The following is a 23,165-nucleotide window of genomic DNA, read 5'->3' on the forward strand; positions in this document are numbered from 1 at the left end:
GAGCTGGCTGTACTCAGGCATTTGCAATTCAATGCACTGACACAGTTCAACTCTGTTTCTTGAATGTCTGAGGACCACATGGGTTGTTGGAGAGTATCTTATAGCGTAACTGAGATTACAGTGAGAATCTAAGATTTCATCAAGTTTTTCAGCCTCCACTTTTCTGTGCGGAAATAAATGGCAGAAGAGAAAATTTTGAAGTCTCTTTGGAAAGAGAGAACAATTTAGCAAAATCATTATTATAGACTGTAACACGTTTATGAACAGAATGTAATATAAGCTTTTTAATAATATTTGATGTAACTGGATTACGGTCTCTTCAGTTTTTCATGGTTATCACCGAACACCTTCAATTTATATTCTTAAATAAATTACTGTGTAAATAAAATATGCTCAGAGATCTTGTATGTGAACAGTACTTACATTTAATTACAAATGATCTGGATATGTATATAGGTGAAATACATTAAAGTTGTTTACAGGAAATAAGCTCAAATAGCACTAGTTTTGAAATCTAAATTTTCACAACAGTACTGAGTGTAGCTCAGCTATTTTTTTGAACATGCTTTTCAAAATGGAGTTTGGAATGCAGTAGAAAAAAAATCAAAGAAATGCCAAAAAGAGGGAAGCACAGAAGATCAAAACTCCATAGCAGGTTGGATCAATAAAATATTAAACTGTAGTTCTTAAATGTAAGTACTACACCAAGTAGTAGTGTGGCTGTTCTTAAATGTTAAAGCCCTTGTTTTCTAAAGGAGACAGTAATAAGCATTTTTCCTATTCAATCCACTCAAGATTTAGACATCGTGCTACAAAAGCGAACATATCTGACACTTCTTCTATAACTTTAGCAGTTGGCTTTCCTGCTCCATGCCCAGCCTTGGTGTCAACATGGATGAGAAGTGGATTGGTTTGTTTACTGCTTCGGCCCACAATGTACTGCAGGGTAGCGATGAACTTCAGAGAATGCAGAGGGACCACACGGTCATCGTGGTCTGCTGTGAGAAGCAGCGTGGAGGGATACTGGATGCCATCTTCTTCTGGTAGTTTGACATTGTGAAGTGGAGAGTACCTGAGAAAAACACATAAATGTTTCCATATCTTTTTCCTCAAGACCCAACAAGAAGGTCCTTTCCTACTGAAACCATCACAGTGGCATTTGTTAGCACTAGAATAGAACAGTTTTCAGTTACATTAATCAGAATTGTGCTAATGGCAACTGACATACAATAGTGGCCACAGATCTCTGGCTCTGAAACGTGAAGCAAGTACATTTCTTTATTTTCAAGAGAGATGTATGTGTACATCTCGCAGGAATGTCCAAAATATCAGGAGAAGCCAGCAGGGAAACTGTAGCAAAACCTGTCAAGTCCATAGCAGGATCCATCCTGCTGGAAACAGGGAAATTGAGACTCTCAACCGAAGCTGAGAAACTAATTAAGATCCTATTATGGTCTAGTACGATTCAATTCCTACAAATAAATCCAACCCACATTGTATAATACAATTCAAAATGGTGACTCTCTCTCCCTCATGGTAAAAAATACCATTTATGTAGTGGTCCACTTGAGAATATTCTGTTGTAATAGCCTAAAAGAGTCATTATTCATAAAGAAAACTTTAAAAACTGTTAAAAGCTGCTAGGAGAACAAAGGTCTTTGAAAACAGGACCACTTGATTCAACAGGGCTTTCTAGATAGTCTTTGATTCAAAACTGACTTGTAAGTAAATGCTGAACTCCCCAAATTCAGTGTGGGAAAGGATGAAGTAATCACTAGAATAGATATTGATTGTGACAACTGGAAACTGTTGAGCAGACTATGTGTTTTAACAACCCCAGGAAGTATTTAAAGGCACTTACTTGCGCAGCCATTCGAACTGCTCCTTACAGTCAGAGCAACCATAGTCAGTGGTCCAAGCATGGCCGATGGTGTACTTGTGGAACTTGAGCATGTCCATCACTCCCACTTGGGCAATAGCACAACCAAACAGGTCAGGGCGCTGATTAGCACAGGCAGCTTCAGCAGGAGAACAATGCCATTAGTATTCAGGTCTTAAAGAATTAAGTTCAATAGTAAAAGGTTCACTACCAAGTTGTACTGGGAGGAAGCTGTCAGTGAATATGAAGTCAAACAGACTTTCAAGCAAAACTATAAGCAAATACACAAATGGATAAAAAACAGAACTCTGAAAAATAATATTTTCAAAAGAACTTAAGAGCCATTTCTGTGCTCTTCAGACACCAAACATGTTGTTCTATGAAAACTGCCTTTCAAACCACTAAATTGGGACTGAAGGAGAAATAAACTTTTAAACCATGTGAGATTTTGAACTACTGAACTGAAGGTACCTAAACCATTCTCTGTTTAAACTTTCAATATTAGTTTGAAGAAAGGGCATAATAATGCCCTTTTCCATAATTACTATGTAAACCCATAAGAAAAGAGTTTTGATAAAAGCAGACTGTTACAAGATCAGTGGAATAACCTCAAATTAACACAGTGAATTGCTGCTGTATTTTCTTGTTTTATGATTTTTATCTTCCTACAGCTGGAAGGGACAATTTCTTTAAGAATGATGCTTGCCTCATATATTTTAAAAACAACTGCAGTAGGCCCATCAAGCTCAGTGTTCAATGTATAAGAGTGGCAACTGGGAGATCTCTCCTGTAAATTATTATCTGATGAACTAGTTATTTCAGTTTTCTCTGAGCTGGAGTTATCTTCAGCCATCCTATAAAAAAGCCATCAAAACACACATCCCCTGTAAATATAACTGTTTCCTCTCTTACTGTTCATTCATCCCGTGTTCATCATATCCTGTAAGTAAGTTCTTCAATTCCAATTCCTGTTTCTTGATTTAAACCTTTTCCCTGGTGATTTTACAAATTCCCCTGCCTTTTTTGAATTTTAAGAAATAAGAGCACTGAAATTTTCACATAACTACTACAATGGATCCCAGAATCCCTCAATTAATTCAGAACTATTCACTGTGGATCCACATGTAGGTATGATCTTTCCCAAATTCTTATCTCCTCATTTTTGTCCATTGTGAAAATGGATTGATTATCATCACTCTTTGCCTCCTGCTAACCATGACATTGCTATGACATGACTTTGCTTCCAGCTCAGCAAGGACTTTCTTTCATGGCTTTTGAAAATCCAAGAATAACTCCTCACCTAGATCACTGTTACAAGCCCCATATGCATCCCAACTCCTTCAGATAGCTCTAATACATTTGAAAGCTGCAACTTCAGCCTGTAGAATTCTTTCTTTTATGTCAGCTATTATTTATTGGTTTCAACTAGCTTGCCCATTAGAAAAGTCAGATTTACTCATCTGCAGCTTGTGGATCACCATGAACCATTTAAAACTTGGCATTACACTTGCCCCCTTCTGTTCCTCAGATAGTCAGGCTTAGTAGCCTGCAATTTCATATCAGAGTTCACTTAGGATCCTGCATGTGCACCATCTGGTCCTGGCAACACACTACTTTTCATTGGACTGATTCATTCCAAAACCTTTCCTGCTGATGCTTCAACTGGAGTCAGCTCCCCAGAATATTCCCTATGAAGACAGACCCGTGTAGGGAACCCCCCCACCCTCTCCTCAGGAGGGAACATCAAAACAAACAGACCATTTAGTTGTTCTGCTTTGCAATCCATTTTCTATAATGCTCCTTTTACATCTCACTAACCTGCAAGTCCCACAGATCGTCTGACCAGCTTCCTGCCTCTGATGAGCATAGAAAAATGTCATCACTAATCTTAATATTGGAAACAATTTGCTCATGCATCTCCTGTGGTCTGTCTGTCCCTGCCAAGAGTTTACACTACACCCTATTTTCTTCATTTAAACAGGATTTTTACTTTCTGCAAAATGAAATTTTACTTCTGGTCATCTCTGATATGTAACTATGCTAACTCTTCCTTATTTATGAGTCATTTCCATAAGGTACATATAGTGCCTTAAAGAGATGCTATGTAAAAGATTTTTAGGAAGATCAGATCTCTCCTCTTCAAGCTATTTTCTTTTATGAACATAAATTGTATTGTGGTAGGAACAAAAGCCAAAACAACTAGCATAACATTTTATTTTAATACTATTTATTTCAGAGTGTCTCTTGAGGCACTGTCTGTTGCTCAGGATTTTGGAAATTGCTCCTTGCTAGTTCCTTAAGTAGTTACTTCAGTGAGAAATCACCTATGGAGACACTCATCCATGCACACTACAACTTTTCAATTAGCCATAATAATTACATGCATTAATAAAGTGTAATCTGGAACAAAAATTTATTTGTGAATTTTACGCCCCTATACATAACTTTGAGCTTTAAAATTCAATACGAAAATATGCCTTCAAAATGTTGGAATGGTTTTGTCTAGGCAAACATGAGTGGTCAAACACTGCATTTTCAGGGAGGTTTTCAGCTCACAGCTGTACTGCTCTGCTCAGTTTGGGGATCACACTGCAGGACAAGGAAGTCTTGTTTTGCAGTTGAATGAGGCAAGACAAACTCAGGGCTCCGCAGTCCTCAGAGTTACCTCCTGTTAGTCTGACTGAAAGAAAACAGTATTTTGGAAGAGTGACAATACTCTTCCTTGTCAGCTTTTTCTTCAATAAATAAGAACGAATAAAATCTGGCAGTGGGTCCTTCAACCTACAGGATAAGTTATGATCTCCAAAGTTGCATCAATAACTATTGCAAAATTTATTTTTGCTTTGATAAAAAAGACCTTATAAGAATTTCCTGAATTCTCCTAATTCTACTCAGTCAAGGAAAATCCCTATCTGGCTCATCAAGAGTAGGAAAATCCTGCTGGACTGTAATCTACCAGTAAATTCAAGGGACGGATTCTAACAAGATTTTTGAGAGCAGGGAGGTCTAGATTGCTAACACTTGTCTCCTACCAGAGTGATGTACTTCCTGCAGTTGTCACTTGCTTCCCCTTATTGACACAAGGAGCCCAGCTGAATAGTTCAGCCAGTGACCCAGGGGGTTTTATTACTGAAGCTGGGTAGGATGAATCTCATCCTGACTGAAGCTGAGGTCCACATAACGATAAAGAAGTATTTTCAGACGCTATGTAATATACTCAAAGTTTATCTGCATTTCCAACTATATATTTAGGCCCAACATAAAACTGACTTGTGCAATGCTTCCATTCCCAAACGGAGTACAAACTCTTTAATCCTCTATCATATTCACCCATTTCTATTTCAAATGCACAAACACCTTCTGCCACTTGTTACTGAGAAGCATGTAAGCAAAAACCAAAATACAGCTTTACAAGTACTTGTTACTTGATCTTTAAAACAACTGCTTTTTAAAAATAATAACGCAGGTCTAGCCAAGATGGCTTAGACCAAAGATCCGTATAATTCCAAATTCTGTTTCTCATGCTGGATGCTAATTCACTGAAAAATAGAATAAAATCAATAGAGTCAATATACAGCAGCTAATAAGTACAAAAAGAAGAGCAAGCAGAGTGGGCCTAGGAAAACTGCTCATTTTCTGTAATTCAGTGGTTTATGAACTTCAGGTGCCTTTTTTACCCCCTTCTCACATAAGTAGCTCAAATCTATCATACTGTCACCTTTCATGCTGCTTCAAAAAAAGGCAAACAAACCCTCATACTATTACTTTGTGTCTCCATTTCCTTTCAAAATTGCGCAAAAAATCACCTTCTTTTTTCTTCTGTTATTTTCAGATGCTATCAGTAACAGATTTTGTAGCTCTTAGACTGCTCAGAATGCGAGATCTTTCTGTGACAAGACTTCTGTTTAAGAGAAGGCTATTAATTTTCTTGAATTTAAGAACACAGCAGTGAATTTTAAGTGAACAAGATGCATTTGTAACAGACCACACACAGTTTCCCAATGCTACATAAATTAATAGTTCAGTGGTTATTTTGCAATGGTTAACCTGAAGAAAGAAAGATAAAAAAACCCCATGTTTTTTAAACCATTCTTACTTTCTGTGTGATTCTACCAAAGGATTAGCTCTTACCACACAAAACTGTGTGACTTTTAACAGTCAGCCTTTGCCAGAGACTGCAGAATTCCAACGTCCTATGCAAACAGCAAATGAAGTACTACTATACATATTTAACGCCTGGTATATATTAATGCATTGACATTCTGGCAACTTTTGACAGGCAGATCTCATCAATTTTTGTTTGTTTACTTTAATAAGCCCAGCACCAAATCTGGGAAATAGACAAGCAGTTCTTACCAACTAAGAGGCCCCCATTTGAGCCTCCATTAATAGTCAGCTTCTCTGGGGATGTGTAGCCTTCCTTGATGAGGTATTTGGCAGCACACTGGAAGTCATCAAAGCAATTTTGTTTGTTGGCCAAGATACCACCTAGCATGGAAACAAAACAAATCAGTTTATACCATAAAATCCTTTCGATATTATCTCTTCAGAAAAACATGTGTCCAAAAATACCTGGGAACAATTCCAGTTTCATGAACATTTTAATAATTGATGCAGCTCAGAAGAACAGCAAAAATGAAGGATTCTGTCAACAAAGAGAGGTTATAAAATGGTTCTGTCAATAACTCTGATGCTTTCAGAAACTCTGAATAATACATACCTATACTGTGGAGTGAGTGCCAGGTAATGTTCCTAACCAGTGAAAGGAAAGCTAAAAGCTTTGCACAGCAAAATATATACAAAATGACCATATACAACACACTTGAGGTTTAAGCTAATGGGACTTTTAACATCATTAAACTCAGTGACAGTTTCTTAAGGCAATAAAGATTCAGCTTATAAAATAGGCTATATAAAATAAGCACTTCTAATTTCTTGGATATATAATATGTGGCTGGGTATTTACTTTTTTTTTTTTCCTATTAGGTGTTTTCAAGCCACATGATATAAAGCTATGGTCAAAAAGGGACTTCAGAGTTCCATCTTGCTTTGAAATTTTATTAATTAACTTTCAACACAGAAATGCTGAAAAAATTAAGATACTGTCATCATTTTGAATCAAATTCCAAATGTCATCAGGTGTACAAGGGAACAAATAATGACAGAAAATGTTGGTTCTGATGACATCATTGATAAGACTTCCAGGTCTGAAAAAAGAATTTTTGCAGGGTGTGATAGGGAAGGAAAAGGAAGATTTTCCCTACAATCTTTCAATTATTTTAATAGAAGAGTATCAGCTTAGAGAACTCACAGTTGTCCAAATGTTGCTTGTTTGGCAAGAGACTCAAACTAGATCCTACTCAAACGTTATCATGTCTAAAGACCATGGTAATCTCAGCCAATTAAATGCTAGTAAGAAATGGGATTGCATTCCTGTAGCAAAGGCAGTGGCCCAGCCAGGCAAGCAGGGCTTACAAGATGCAGAAATGGAAGTCCAGTTTCTTCTACTTTAAAAGCTGGATGCTTATTCCAAGCTGATTGCCTAAGGTTCCCCCTATGGTCCAAGAACCTCCAGGACAATTAATTTTACCCTAAATTAAATTAGATGAGCTACAGTCTTGAGGTGTCTGTTTACCTCCATTCTCTATCAAGTGATCCTTAGACAACCAGTTTACAATGGTTTTGTAAAACCTTTGTTTCTATGTCACAGAAGTTTAGCAACTAAGTCTGACATTTAGTCATAAAGATCTTGTAGAATTGAAAGCAGTACATTTGTGATTTTTTGTGTTTTTTTTTTCTTTTAAATAAATACACATCATTCTTGTATTAACAAGACCGTTGAAGACAGACATACTGGGACAACAAAAAAGCCTTTAAGTATGTGGCAATAAAGGAGAAATAAGTCTTACTCCTTGCTCAAACACCAGGCTGGTGTAAGGTCAGAATCCTATTTATAAAATTAAACCTAAGTGAAAAAAACTTCTGTAATTGCTTCTGGAATTAAAAAAGAACAGATACATATTTTATTTCAAACTGCAATAAAAGTCTTGGGTCAAAATCAAGCAGGAAATAGGTGGATCAAAGAAGCATTATCATATTAAGATAAATTTTATTAAAATCTACTACAAATCAATCTGCAAATTAAAATTAATGAAGGATACTTCATCTTTTGCAATATCCTGTATCTGCAAGCAAACACAGCTTCTATTTATGAAACTATTACATAATTAACTCAATTGTGAGGAAATGACCCAGACAAATAGTTACCACAGAAGAAATAGTAAAATCAAGATGCAATGATCTGGAAATACCATTTTGTCTGATAAAAAGATATTATGGATTACTGCCATGGCAAATTGCTAGATCATAAGCACCACTGTTTTGGTACATGTGCCTTGCTGACAACATTCCTAGCAACTTATGCACCAGATTCATGGAGTAAGAGTAAAGTGTCATGATTAAATAAGGATAGGTATGTTCCTGAGATAAGAAGGACTTTTTTAAGCTTTTTCCCCTGGTGGAGGAATGTGGAGAGTTGTCAACAATAAGGAAAGTAGACAAAGACAATTAAATGATTAAGACAAGATGGGAAAACCATGGACAGAAATATATCAAAAGTGTTAAGAAAAAGGGAAAAAGAGATTGACAGAGCTTTTCAGTGTTTGACTGAGTTTCCCTGTGGCATGACAGTCAGCTTAAAAAAAAACCTAAAAGATCAAATGGTTGCTTACAAATTGCATCCCCCAAGAGTTTGGAGGGGATGATGTGAATGCACTTCTGGAGCTGACAGTTTTCATATGAACTTAATCATGGAATCACAAAACCATTTAGGCTGGAAAAGACCTTTAAGATCATTGAGTTCAATTGTTAACTCAGCACTGCTATGTCCCTAAGACATATCTATGTGTCTTTTAAATACCTCCAGGGATGGTGACTCAACCACTTCCATGGGCAGCCTGTTCCATGCTTGAAAATCCTTTTGGTGAAGACATTTTTCCAGTCACATTCATCAAATTTTAAAAAAAGTCTATTCATAGATTATGAAAAAATAATATAGAAGAGTTTATACTCTGAACTCAAAGTTCACACCTTCCATAAAGTTCTGCAATTATTTTTTTTTGTGTGTGTGTGTGATATGAAGAGAGCCTAAATAGTCAGTGTTGTTGTTTTGATGATTAGAACTGGGCACCTGCAATAATGAAAGAGGCATGTGAAAGCAAGTCAGGTCTTTTTAAATAGGCAGACATTTTTTGTAAGATCAGTTCAAGAAAAATAGTTGCATTTTCCAGTGTTTAAGTCCAGGGAACTTGATATTGCCTAAAAAACGACAATGATTTTCTTGGAAAATATTCTCTTTGTACGAAAATGTTTTTAAATAGGCTGCAAAAATGAAAATAATCTAATGAAAACCATCAAATTAACACTGGACAACGTACAGATCTAACAAGTAAGTAAGGAAAAATATTTACTTTTTTGCAGAATAAGTAAAATGCAAAAGGAGATGTGAGCATGGGAGAAGGAGTGAAAAGAAAATGCTGGAATTTTCATTGCTAAGCCTGCAGTTTTGTTCCTGTGCTTTGACTGACTTACCTTTGTGCCAGGTCTCTCCATATTCGCCCCCGCCCCTGATGTTTGCCACTGCTAGAACACCTCCCAGGTGTCGCACAAAAATAAGTCTTGACACGCTGAAAAAGCAAACAGGTAAGAGGATTGTTTTTATTTTCCAATTTTTATACACCTACCACTTCTGCAAAAATACTTTGAGGGAAAGATCTCTCCCGAAGTCAATGATGAAATTGTGAATTAAGTCCCTCTTGAAGGCGAACCTAAGTAGTTAGGCTTTTTTTGATGGTTATCCATGGAAATGAAACTCCCAGCAGCTTTAGGAGAGGAAGGAACCAGTGCTGGTCTGTTCTTCCTCCCTCAGTTCTGCTCTTTGGAGGAGAGTGGCCAGTGGTTTGGCCTAACAGATGACCACTCAGAATGTGTCACCATTTACAAAAATTATCTTCAAAGCCATTAGTCTGCAGACTAGACTTATGCAGTACCACTGGACCTCCACAGCTTCCTGAATTGTTCCTCCTTCATGGGACCTCCACTTCTGAGAGGAAAGGAAGATTTAGCCCAAAGGAAGAAATCAAAGAATTAAGAACAGCACTTGATTTTTGTTTATGAGCAGCTATTTGCAGCCTAACTTCTGCTTAATTTACTTCTTTTGGATGTTTGCAATACTGTGTTTGCAAAGAAAAATTCTGTATCTACCATCCTTTTGTGCCATGGTCAGCAGTCAAGTCAGCAGCTGGCCAATCCCATTCTTATGCATTTTCCTCTCACATTGCTAAATACAAAACAAATAGTATAACATAAAATTACAGGTTCTGCCTCCCCTACTATCTCCTGAAGCTGTCTGAAAGCTAAAACAGCATATTTTTTTTTAAATGCCAAATTGCAAAAGTATCAAAGACATTACTATCTTTTTTTTTAAATGAACTGAAGTAATCAAATTATATTTAACAATTAAATATGTTAGTTGTTGATCTGTTGAGGCAGTAGCTTAACACAGCAGAAGCTGCAGAAGGCCAACCACACATATGCAAAGGAGACAAGTAAAATATTAACATTTAACCTCAATAAGCCTTTATTTTCCCCTCTAGCAGGTTTAAATTTCTTATTTACTTGAATTCTTTGCTCACACAGAAACCAGTCTGCAGAAAATAAATTTGTTCAACCACAAGGGCAAGGGCTGTGTCTTTTTACCTTCAAGTCCCATTGCTGCTTATCAGAAATGGTTTGAAAAATGGCAGTCTTACAGTGTGTCTCATGTGGATGCAGTATCACAACAGGTGACGTTTGCGTACCTCCCAAAGCAATTACCTATGTACTGGCACATGTTCTTTACAGTGTATATCACGGAGTAAGGAAATGAAAAGGAAAGCACAAGGATAACTAATAAGAGACTTCTGCATTTTCATAACATTCCCAAACATACTGCCTGAGAATCCTTAAAAAAAGAAAATATTCCACAATAGAGTCCATCCTCTTCCATCTCCTGAAAGGAACTGTGCCCATCTGAAGGATCATGGTGAGTCAGAACCCTAACTTGACCAATATTTTGAGTATTTGTAAAAATCTTTCTCAAAGTTTTTCTCTTGAACTTTATTTTTAAGTTCAAGGAACCAGGTTTTTTAAGTATAGAATCCAAACTTATTATTTTTTAAAAAGTGAAAATTCCAAGTAATCAGACAGCTCAAAGCTCAAGTTTCCCACAACACCCTATTACTGCCTCCTGTGTTTTTCCAGGTGGTTTCTTGCTTCCAGATTTGATTTCAAGTCTGCTTGGTGTCTGAGTCACTGCAAACTGCCCAGTCAACTTGCATGGCTATGAAATGTCTCATTCTGCAAAACAAAGTCTGGCTCCCTGGTCTTCCCAACAGTCTCTGTAGCCTTTTGCTCATTATCCCTGCTCTTCCTTCTCTCCTGGAAGCAGGGTAAAGGAAAGGACAACAGGGTCAAGATGGAGTCAGTGGAGGGATCAGAAGACAGTTCCCACCATGGAGAGCTCCTTCTAGACCCTCTAATCACTCATAAGGAGCATAAACAAGAAATAATAAATCAGATCTTGTTTTTACAGTAGAGATCAATGTGAGGAGCTGTGCTTCACAGAGCAAGAACACTTCCTCAGAATTACTGATCTGCTGTGAGGCATTAGAGTTGACAGAAAAATGCAGGCTAGTGCATAGGTGATGGGGAAGAAGTCCTCAGCCACTGGACTTGGTTGCTTTTTAAGCTTTTGTGGAGCTGAAGAGAGCAGTAACAGAATAAGCAAAAGGCACAATCCTCCACTCTGCACTGAGGGCTGCTCTGTTGCCTGACCTTTCTCCAGGCTCACAGTCTCTCTTCCCTGCACCACCTCTTTGCTTAAAGGCCGGGAAAAACCTGGCAGTGATATGCAATTTCACAGTCTGCTGCACAACCAGCTGCATTCCAGGATGACTTAGAAATTGCTTCTCCTGTACCCACCCAGGCACACACAGAACAGAGAAGGGAAACATGTTGGTTCCTACAGTGTAGTTAGCCAAATCTGAGACATAGTGGTGGGTTTGTGATGGCATTTCCCCAGCAGCTCTGCCAAGCCACTGGTATCAGCTCTATCAGCCTTCACTTGCACTTGCTATGTGGGCTGTATAATTAATGACAGTGCTCTAGCAAGCACCATCTCAAAATGCCACCAAATGAAGCTCCCCAGTCCAGCGAAGCATATGAAAGATGCATGCTTGCATTCAAAAATAAACCACTACTGTCACTGACTTAATGACTTTGGCCTATCATTCTTGCAGTTATTTCTGGATCCTGTAACCTGTTGGTTTGTTTCTACTGCTTTCAGTGAAAAAGATATTTTTTTCATTTTTGATGTGAAAAGGAACATCAGTTTGTGAATTAAGCAGAAATAAGCTCCCCAAACCAGAGAGCTTGTTCACATTCATAGGTGTGAAATACCAGTAAGAAAATACTGTACAGGCTGGAAGACATACAGGACAGAATTGAACCACTGGAAAAGGAGAAGATGGGATGCTTTGTGGAAAGTTTCAAGAGTCTTAAGTTTAAGTAAAAAAGCCTAGGAGTATTTAGCCGGGAACTTTTTTTTTGTTTTTTTTTTTTTTTAAAGGTAAGCTGGTTCCTACTGGTTACATTTCCACAGCAACATCTCAGTTCAGAATCGGGTGAGTGATGTAGCAAGCCTCAGCCTTGGCCATCCTGTGGCTGCTTTCTAGCAACTCATGCCTGTGGTCATAAAATAAAACAAAAACCAACCAACCAATCAACCAACCAAAAAAAACCACCAAACAAAAAAAACCACCACCAAATCGTGGTGTTGGGCTGTGGATGGAATAGCACTCAGATCTGGGAACTCCTTGTGAAGTACTGCAGAATGTAGTAACAGAGATGGAGTAAAGCATTAGTGGAATCTGCCAGGTAAAGGGTGAACTGGACATCCTGCCTTTCTGACATAAATTCCCTCTTACAATTTCCCTGATTTTGCCTGCCTACTTTTGCAACACATTCCCTCACCAAGTACTCAATTCTCAGGTTATTAGCCATAAACATGTATTGAAGGCTTTGGCTTTTCTTTTTTTTCTTTTAGAAAGAGAAAGCTGAGAAATCATATCTTGATATTTCAGGGAGAGAGTAAGGAGGGAGGTATGGCCAATCATGTTTTATTTACATTGTCAGTGGGATAATATATTTTGATCTGGAGGTCACTGATAGTTCTCTGTGCATTTACTTTTAAGGGACTGTTACAGATTCATATTCTTAATTTATGAACTGTATAATGAAGGTTTCATAGGGTTCAGGAAAATATAGGTCACTGCTCCTACCTCCCATCTTCCTCTCTTCTAAATGTCAGCTGCACCCTTTTGCTGCTGTTTGCTGGACTCCTACAAGAATCAATTTTTAGCTTGCCAAAATGGCAGAAAACCACCCACTCTGTTTTGCTGGGATAGTTTTCTGTCATTCTTGCGGGGTAAATCAGCTTAGCAAAGGATCCAGCAAGCACCAGGGCCAATGGATGGGAGGTGGAAGTAGGGACTGTGAAATACCTTCTCCTTCTGCCAGCAACCAGCTCATGTCAGCTCTGCAGTACATGAAATTTTACCTTAAATTAACAGATATGTAATATTTATTTTACATTCTTTAAAATTAAAAGATGATAAGTTTTATCAGTTTTCAGCATCTGCAATAAACTGTAATAAATCAGTGGTTAAACCTAAGTAAAAAAGAATTCTAAAACTATGCTCGTTATATAATTGTGTTTCTCAAGAACCACAGGAAATTAGAAGTGTAGCTTTATAAGACAGATAAAAAGCTTACAAATAATCACAGAGCACAAGATGGGAGGTCCATTGTTAGACAAGGTATTTGCTAAAAAGGACAAGAAACTGTAAATGCTATTCAGAAATACAATCATAGCAAACAAGAAGGCAAGCACTATAAAGAATTTCTTGAAATGTGCTAGCTCTGAATCAAGTTTGGTAGCACCTAAACTTAATAGGATTGTTTCATAATAGATTATTTTTCTGTGGTAAGCTGCTCTTCTGCTTCCTGAAAAACTTTTCTCTATTCAGCCCCTTCCGTTTCTGCTTTCCTCTGCCTCACACAGGAGCATTTCTTTGGTATTCAAGCACTGCCTCTTGCCAAGTGTATTCAAATTGCCTTGCTTAAGAAGTAAGCCTTTTCTTTAAAGAGTCCATCTATGCAATAAAGCTTATGGCTTTTGAGAGCTACAAAGCCTGTTCTGAACACAGCATTTTTGGCTTACAGTGTGTTGCTTTGCATTTGTGAAGACAGTATCATTTGTGCCTCAATACACAATCCTCTTTCCTGATCATATGGGACACAGAAGGATTTTGTTTCCAAGCCAAATTTAAATTATTTACATTAATTTAGTCAAACATTTGATTTTCTATAATATTTAGACACAGGTAATTGTTTAGCTTGGAAAAAAGAAAACTTCCTATGCTGTTAGTTCAGCAATGGGCTCAAATATTTCCTTAATATATTTGTCCATGTTTTTCTGTTGAACTCAGTGATGGAGCAAGAAGAGGTTAAGGTGTAATCCTAAGGGCAGGGTGACTGTTGTAAACCTCAGGAGAGCAGAGCACTTCTCTGCTCTGACATAATTTCTTCTGTCAGCCTGGGTAAAACCCCAGACAAATGATGTCTGGGCAGCCCTTATGGCCCTCATCTTGCTTCTTAGGAACTTGAAATGCATCCTGTCAGATTCATGGTCCACCCTGCCCACAGCCTGTGACAGCTGCTAATACCAGATACTTCAGAAGGTGTGAATCACCCTGCTTACCTGTAGCTCGGTGTAATTGATATGTTGAAGCCTCCATATCCATACAAGAAGGCAGGATGAGAACCATCTAATTTAATTCCTTTCTTGTGAATAATAAACATTGGGATCTTAGTGCCATCTTTGCTAGGGTAGAAAACCTAAGACAAGAGAAGAAGAAATATTAAATGCTCTTAGTGCTGTAACTCTCCACAAGTGCTATTAACAAGAATCAGAGGTGATCACTTCTATGGGGTCTGATGGGCAAAACCTTCTGAGCAACTTGCACCAATTGCCCAGGAAAATGTATCAAAATGAGACAAAGGGTATGACGTATCACCTTTAGGTATCTTATCCCTCAGTTCTACACACAAGAGGGTTTAAGAAAATGTTACAAAAATAATACAGCTCTCTGCAAGGGAAGACTGTCAAACCACAAGGGCTGCATGGTCCATCACATGTGAAATGAGCAAAGACTGAGCTGGCACATAGAACAAACAGAATTTAAACCAGATTTCCTGTACAGATGAATTCACCAAGGCAAGTCTGTATCCAGCAAAAGTGGACTTAGCATTGCCCAGTCTTTCAGGTTGTCTCAGGGACACTTCAACCTCGTCAGGGTGGTAACACAAGCCATGGCAGAAACTTTTGCTGCACTTTGGTGCATTTTCAGACATTACTAGGCAACTAGAACCAGGAGACCCAAACTTGCAGAATCCCCAGTCCATCAAGTAAGCACAACTGAACTGCCCACTGGCTTTCTTCCTGAAAGGAAACCAGCTCCCAAAACACCAAGTATCCACATAGCACATGCCTTCATACATCTTTCTATTGCTGCCATAGCACTGTGTGAAGTTAAAATCTGAACTCCATGTACACAAACACAGACTGTAATTGCTTAACACAGTTCCCACATCTTCTTGTTTTGATGCATGTCTCTGCCTGCATACTCTAATTTGGGATCCACTGTGTTATATTTTGCCAAACAAGAAAAACACATGGCTGTGAACGCAGCTTACTGCTTGTCCTAAAATTCTGTCTGATTCCTTTTCACTGCCTTGCTTTAACATCGCTGCAGCTTCGACTCTAATTAGAACAAAAATGTAGTAAATTAAGAATGACACATTCTTGTAATTTAGTTGCATGTTTACAATCTCTGCTTTTAAAGGAAATAGTCCCACCGTGATTTGTAAAGCATATGATCAACAGGTTCTATTTTTACAACACACAAAGCTCATCAGTAACATGAACCTATGCAACACATTTATTCTGAGCATTGCCTGTAATGTGAAACATGTAAATCCACATGGCTGAAAACAAAGTAATCACATTTAATTTTAGTTTAATCATTGCTAAGGAAATGCGAGAAATTTCAAATGAAATCACATCTACCTCCAAAGGCTTTACCAAAACCTCTAGACATATTACAGATAAAAATTCACAGCACCCACAGTAGATGGAAAAAAAACAACCCCAAAACCAAAAGCCTAAGGGTGTTTCTACACAGATGAAATCACTGTTTCCAAATGCCATAACTGTATCTTAACTGACAAAGTGCTTGTCAGAACAATAGAGTATAATAGGTTTTCACTTTAAATAGTTACCTGAACACTATAAATGAATAAAATAACTCATGAACCAGAGAACTGCTGAGGCTGATGATGAGGCATTCCAGAGACTCTTCCCTAAACCATCATCTGTCAACTCCAGCTGTTGCTGGAAATTCTCAGGAAGCAAGCACCTGGCTTTTATAAATTTCCAGAAACTTACTGCTGTTGGCCAGTCCTTTCCTGATGACTAATGTATACCACTAAGCTTACTGCTGGTTTCTGAATGAGGACTTTATCTTTTATATAACAGCTCCCTGAAAACTGACTTCTGTAGGGCTTTTATTGTCATCAGTTAAGATAAAATAACATACCATTAAGTGAAATCTCAACAGAAGAAAAAGACACATGTCAAGCTGCATACCATTGCTTAAATTTGCAATTTAAGGGGTTTCAGTTCTATCTTTGCTAAAATAATTATTACCTCTCCCTCCAAGAACAAAAGAGAGGGGGGTCAGAAATCAATTCAGTGAGACACTAAGATATGTGAAGCATTTAAGCTTCTCCAAATAGACTATTTTCAACAACTGATTCAATCTCACCTTTAAATTAGCTGTTATCTCTGAAGCAATTCCAATGGTTTATTCATGTGACCAATAAAGGGACATGCTTCTATCTCAAAGATTAAGGTAAACTGCAAAGGGCAAGCCCTAAAAAGGATTTCCCAAGATGGTGTTTCATGCCTAACTTTAGATGCTGTCAGCTTTTACAGTGCTAAATGCTCATTAAAGGGTACTAACTTTTCCTGTTTTATCACAGTTAGGAGAAATCCATTTGTGCCAATCACATTGTATTACTCATTGTTCATATAATTTCCAATAAGGTCTTAAGTCACTAAAGTTAGCATATATAATAAGAGAACAAGTAAGGAAAATTAATTTGAAGGGAAAAGGATGGAGAAAAACACTACAGAAATATTATTATGAATGCTGAAACTCACCATTCAAAGAGGGACATGCTAAAAATAAGTATCTTCAGCCTTTAGGAATGCAAGAGCAATGCTGTGTGGTTGACAGGGCACTCCTGCTGCGTGCAACCCTTGGTGCTATTCTAGGACCATAGTGTTGGAGCAGCAGAGCAGCCCTGGAATAGTTGTAACTATCAGTCTCATACTAATGTCCCTGTGTCACACGGCACTGGGGTCTCAGTGCCAGAATCCCCTTCAATTCAGATGGCCGAACCTGAAGTATACATTTATAGCCTCTAGTGTATTTATTGTGATGGAAGGAGAAAGCAACATTCTTTTCACAGTTACTCATTGCTACAAATTACATGAAAAATAAGCTATATAAGCAAAACAGAGCCTAATTTTAATCATTCTTTAGTGCATACATAGGTATTTATACAGTGTTGTGTTACTGTCTTTTGATTTTTAAACTTAGCATTGGAAAGCAATTTAGACTTAATTTTCACCAGAAAAAGTCAATGGATGTTTAGTCAAAGACAGTTTACAGAGCAAGTTTTACAAGCAAATATAGTTAACATCTCTGTGCTCGGGCTTGTAAATTTACTTAGGGGTTAAACAGGATAAAAAAGTTCAGTACATTCATTCCTGGGGAGTGTTGCAGTGGCACCCAGAGAGACGGAGACAGGGGAGGTCTTTGTCCTTCTAATTATCATCCGCTTTAAATGTGCAGTATTTATATTAGGTGAATCTTCCCTTAGGGAAGAGGGGAACTATCAGCTGGCATGGTAGACACAGACCTAAATTCATAAAGGCTCTATATTTATCCACCTCTGCCTCTGCAATGACAAAAAGCATCCTCTCCATCTCAAATCACCAGGAGGCAAAACTAAGTATTTTAGAAAACCAAAAGGTCTGAAAAACAGAGGCTGCAGATGAAGTTTTTCTTTCATTTATCTACAGAGATAATATAGCCAGATATTGATACTTACACATAGAACTAAAAATAATTTTGGCAATCATCCAATATGCACTTCTCTTGTAAATATGATATCAGTACCTTAGAATATTAAAGTGACACAATCATCCCAATAAATAAATAAAACTAATCTGTCTGCATACTCACATTGTGCCACATAACTAAAAATACCTAAAATTACTGACATTTAATAGAAACTCCAATTTTTAAAAATTAAAATCCTCAGCAACTTCTGAGTATGTAGTTTTACTTTTTCTCCCTTTTAGAACTATTTTATCTATTTATATAATGCAGAGATTAAAAGATGTATGTAATCATAATTGCTTGGGTAAGAAAAGTGCACCTGAAATCATCTTGCTTTTACAAAACCTAAAATCCTTCTACACAAAAACCAAACCCAAATCTTTACACATTTAAAAATTAACCTTCTAAGGTAAGATTCAACACAGGTTTTGAAATGCTGCTGTAAAACACAAATCGAAAATGATCTTGTCCATATGGGTCTAATGTATTTATTTTTGGAACTGTAAACAATATTTGAATGTTCACAAATCTTTTATCATTTTCCTGACTTGCTCACTAATGGCAAAGCATTAAAATCCAGTTTAAAAGAGATTAGTTTGTCTTGTCAAGAAAGAACTATGTCCTGTAGATAAAACATTAATTTTATACAAGAGAAGAAACTTTCTGAGACTTGAAAACATCCCCAAAGTCACAGTAGGCTAATTATTCATAGGAAGCCAATAGTTATTCTAATAATACCTCTCCCAAATTCTCTTTCAAGATTAGGTATTACATACTAGAAATAGCAATTGTTTCCATGTCTGTGTGTGCTTGATCAAAACCAGGTAAGAATCACACTTGTTGTTAGACTGACATCCATTGTGTGAAATGCCAAAAATTTCTACAAAGAGCAACTAAAACGGCATATAAATCAAGCTGGAATGCTACTTATTAAAAATTCATGTTCAATGATTTAGGTTTATTAACTCCACAACAATGCCTTCAAAATAATTTTTTTCCAATATGTCCTATACAGTTTTTATGAGATAATTCATTTTCATTTCAAACAAAAAGAGGATGTAGCAGTTTTGTGGGATTTAGCAATTTTTTTCTACTTCTACGTAAGAGAAGCTGCCCTCACACACTGCTGCAGCCACCACAAAGTTACAGACAGAACTGGGGAGGCAAAACACTCTGCTCAGTCCCAGCAACCCCTGGCGCAGGGACTACAGGGAATGACTACCTGGAACTGAGTTTCAAACATCCAGTCTCACATAAAGTATTCCCCTTGTTAAGTGAAGATTTCTCATTACACTTGCACCAACATTTGTGTTTTGAGATTTGGAGAAGAAAAGTACAAGGAATTCATAGTAAATCCCATAACACTGCACACACCTTTTGCCAAATGTCACAAATGCTTTGTTAAATGTGCACTGTTTTAAAAATCCCACACCAATATCTTTGAAAGGTGACTGGAACAGTAAACTTAAAGGAATAGTCCCTAGAGAAAGTCTTCCTTCACAGATGGTGGCATCAAATTTTTCAAACCTATGTTTAGGTACAGAGATAACAGTGCCAGAGCAATGTGACATAGTAACATCTCCCACTGACAAGTCCTAACACTTGGTGCTTCAAGAAGGCAAGTCACAAAGACACTGCCCTCACACAAGCAAGTCTGAACATGCAGCACTGGCAGGGAGGGAGAAATCCTCTCTTGAGACACCAGGGCAGAAAACTCACTGATTCAAACAGAATCATGTGCTGGTGCTGCCTTCCACACCATCTGTCCATAGCCCATTCCATCCCTCATCATCTCTGATCTTACAAAAAACAGACACTAGTCTGGGGTTAAAGACCATAGTACATCACAAGCAAAACTCCCCATTTATTGCAGCAGTGGCATGGATTCAAGTGTAAGATCTGCAGTGGCCCCATAGGCAGCTCTGGCAGCCAGCCAAGGGCCACACATAAGAGCAACTCTTACTAAACACCAGTTTTTGTATTCTTATATAGAACATGAATCAGAAGTCAGGAAAAACAACAGAGAACTGTTACCACTACAGAGCAAATCCACAGGATCTGAGGTTTCCTTTCTTCAGAGGGGAATCCTCATCAATATTCTTTAAGCCTCTTAAATTAGCTTCAAAGCAATTCTGTGTGGGCTGCAAAGCTTGCTTAACACTGAGCTGGAGAGGGGCCAAAGTAACTCAGTACAGTAAAAATTCATGCAGGTAAAACCCAGAAAGAAGGACACCCACCACAGACATTTGCAAAAGCACTATGAAAATAATCAAGAAACCGCTCAGAAGAAATTGTTTCACCACCCACCCAGCAGCACAAAAAGCAGACTCATGCTGACAGAGGCAAAGTGCCAGGAGATGGGCTTTTAGAGGAAATGTCTCCTTTCTGCTAGGTTCAGCTGCCCAGCTGAAGGAAGGTATCTCATAGGGTGTTGGGAGGATGTAGGGGAAGACAAGAGAAAAATACAGGTGAAAGATGAGAAATCCTGCAAGACTGGCATGGCAGAAGCTGCTTTTAAATCACTCTTTTCTACATAAGTTAACAGCTATTATCACCCTTACATAAAGCATTAGTGGTAAATGGGATCCAGTGAGACCCTCACACACCCTCTACTTCTGCAACCAGAGAGGTTTCTTGCCTCTTCTGTTTATCCTTTGCCCCTTTCAGTGCAATCTCAGAGCTTCCTGCAGCAGAAGAATTAGAATCTGCCAAATACAGTTATTCCTCTTCTTTCATCAATTGGCCTTGAAGATGACTTAGTGTACAGTGAAGAGACAGATAAATTTACCTTTTCATTTAAATATGCACTATAGTTATGTTAAACAGAAAAATGTCCCAGGGGCCTTTGTAAGTTACAGTCTCTTTTCTGAATTACCTCTGTGTTTATGCATTCAGAAAATGTAGTACTGTGAAGCAGTATAGCATGAGACAAGCAGAGGGGTGTCTTGATGGAAGTAGCACACCATTATGAATAAAATCATAAATAACAGCTGCTGGCTAGTCCATTTTCTTCCATTAAGTTGAGCTTTACTTCACTGAGTAAACTGCTCTGACAAGAGATAACTCAAAGTGTGTAGGCATTAGAAAATAAACAATACTCATTTTTACCGTGCTGGAAATCAGTTCAAATTTTAATGAGAAACACTCTAAGAGCAAAAATACAGAGGCAACTTACCATGGGTTAAGTTACTCATTTGTGCCCCTACATGACTAAAAAACCACCAAAATGGTAGCAGAAGGGGGAAAAAAATCCCTTGAGAATGGTCAAGGAAAAACTAAAGTCCTGTAAAATATCTGGGGTGCTATCTTAGAAAAAATAATTCTAAGGTTCAGATGCTATTGATTTCAACAGTTTCCTGTGGAGACAGTACTATTGTTTTCAGATTTGTAGTAGTCACTTGCACAATGAAGAAAAATCACTCAGTGAGTAGCAAGAAGCAGAAGAGAAGTATGAGTTTTCATTCATTGTTGTAACAATGCTTAGGGAAGAAATTATTCCATGTCTAATATAAAGCAACCCAGCAAAAAATTTCAACTGATGGTGTAGTTTCCAGCAGACATCAAAACTAAAACTTTGAAGGGACTTCATACCAGGAACACCAAGGAGTGTGCTGAAGCACCCTTGTAATACTCTTGGAACAGGGCAGAAAAAAAGTAACAAAAGAGGAACATTTTTTTTTTAAGCCCTAAGACTAAGGACAGTTTGCAGAAATCTTTCCTTTCTTAGGCAAAACATGAACAAGACAGCAAAAGCCAATAAACCTGTATCATAATCCACAACTAATAATCAACTCTCAATAAATCAACAGACCAAATTTCTAATGACACCAGAACAACTAGAGTGTGTGCTATCAGTTCAAAAACCACCAGTAAGCAGAAAGAAAAAGTCAGGGATGTCTTTAGTGGTAAAATACGACTCTCTGATTTCAGGCATTATGCTTTGAAGCTTTTCTGCATCCAGACTATTTTTAGCTGCTAGCAGGGATCTCTGTACACTGGTTCTTTCAAAAATATTGACAAATTGGATGAAGAGCAAGCAGTTCAGGGAGTTGTCAGGGAGAATTTATGTAGCATTTTTTCCCTGTCTGTGAGAATAGAAGCTAGAACTAAGGAAATCATCTCTTTCTTTATATCATTCATCTACACAGTTGAACACTAGTTACTGTGAATAATAATAGTTCTTAGAGGCTCCCCATGTCCCATAAATCTCCTGTGAGATGACTCAAGGACAGAGCAAAAATAATTAATCTAAGGGAAAATAATATTTTACCAGTACCTCTGAGCAGTGTTGAGAAAATGAAATCAACTGCTAAATGAAGATGCAAACTAGCTTACCATTAATAAAATTGCACACTGATGAATTTGTGCTACATCATAAGCAGACAAAAGGCCAGAGAAAATGAGTGATATAAATGTTTTCTGGGTAGAAAGTGAACTGAAAAAGAACTACCTTCCTTTATTTTCCTTTTAAAAAATGTTCTTCCAGAATTCACCAAGATTTTGTAATTTTTAAGTTTTTACTACTTCAGTTCTTATACTGAGGACAAATAACACAAGTTTGCAGAACGATTCCACTCATATGTTCCACTTAGACAATTCTGCAACTTTGCATCTCTGGATACTTATTAAAGCACTTCATGTTTAGCTTGTCTTTTAAGCAGTGAATCCAATTTAAGAAAAAACAACCCACAAATCTGTTGACAAAGCATCTATTAAGCTTTTTAAGCTCTGCCTTACTTTTACTAGTGCAATTTTTTTCTGTGTTTGGTATAAATGGAGTAAATGGAGACTATGCCCTTCAAAGTGGTTAGCAACACCAGTGTATTACTGAGGTGTGATTATGCCATCTAATACTGAATAGAGGTTCTCCAAAATCTCCTCAGTTGCTATTTAGCAAAATTTATTTTCCCAGTATAAACTGAACTGCTCACAATATT

At 37.6% G+C, this 23,165-nt stretch overlaps 1 protein-coding gene across 1 annotated transcript in view; it reads right to left on the bottom strand.

The window, feature by feature from the left end:
* Window positions 1-412: 412 nt before the first annotated feature.
* The window catches only part of LOC121359247 (prolyl endopeptidase), an 84,645-nt gene continuing 61,892 nt past the window's right edge, over window positions 413-23,165 (bottom strand). Inside the window, exons 11-15 of the mRNA XM_041478062.1 lie at window positions 14,739-14,875; window positions 9,470-9,564; window positions 6,236-6,367; window positions 1,862-2,018; window positions 413-1,072 (exon numbers count right to left, since the gene is read on the bottom strand). Of these exons, the coding sequence (XP_041333996.1) occupies window positions 778-1,072; window positions 1,862-2,018; window positions 6,236-6,367; window positions 9,470-9,564; window positions 14,739-14,875 (816 nt within the window). The 3' untranslated portion in view covers window positions 413-777. The remainder of the gene's footprint in view (window positions 1,073-1,861; window positions 2,019-6,235; window positions 6,368-9,469; window positions 9,565-14,738; window positions 14,876-23,165) is intronic.

Source organism: Pyrgilauda ruficollis, unplaced genomic scaffold (genome assembly GCF_017590135.1).
Source record: "Pyrgilauda ruficollis isolate IOZ18807 unplaced genomic scaffold, ASM1759013v1 scaffold43, whole genome shotgun sequence".
Classification (NCBI taxonomy): Eukaryota; Metazoa; Chordata; class Aves; order Passeriformes; family Passeridae; genus Pyrgilauda; species Pyrgilauda ruficollis.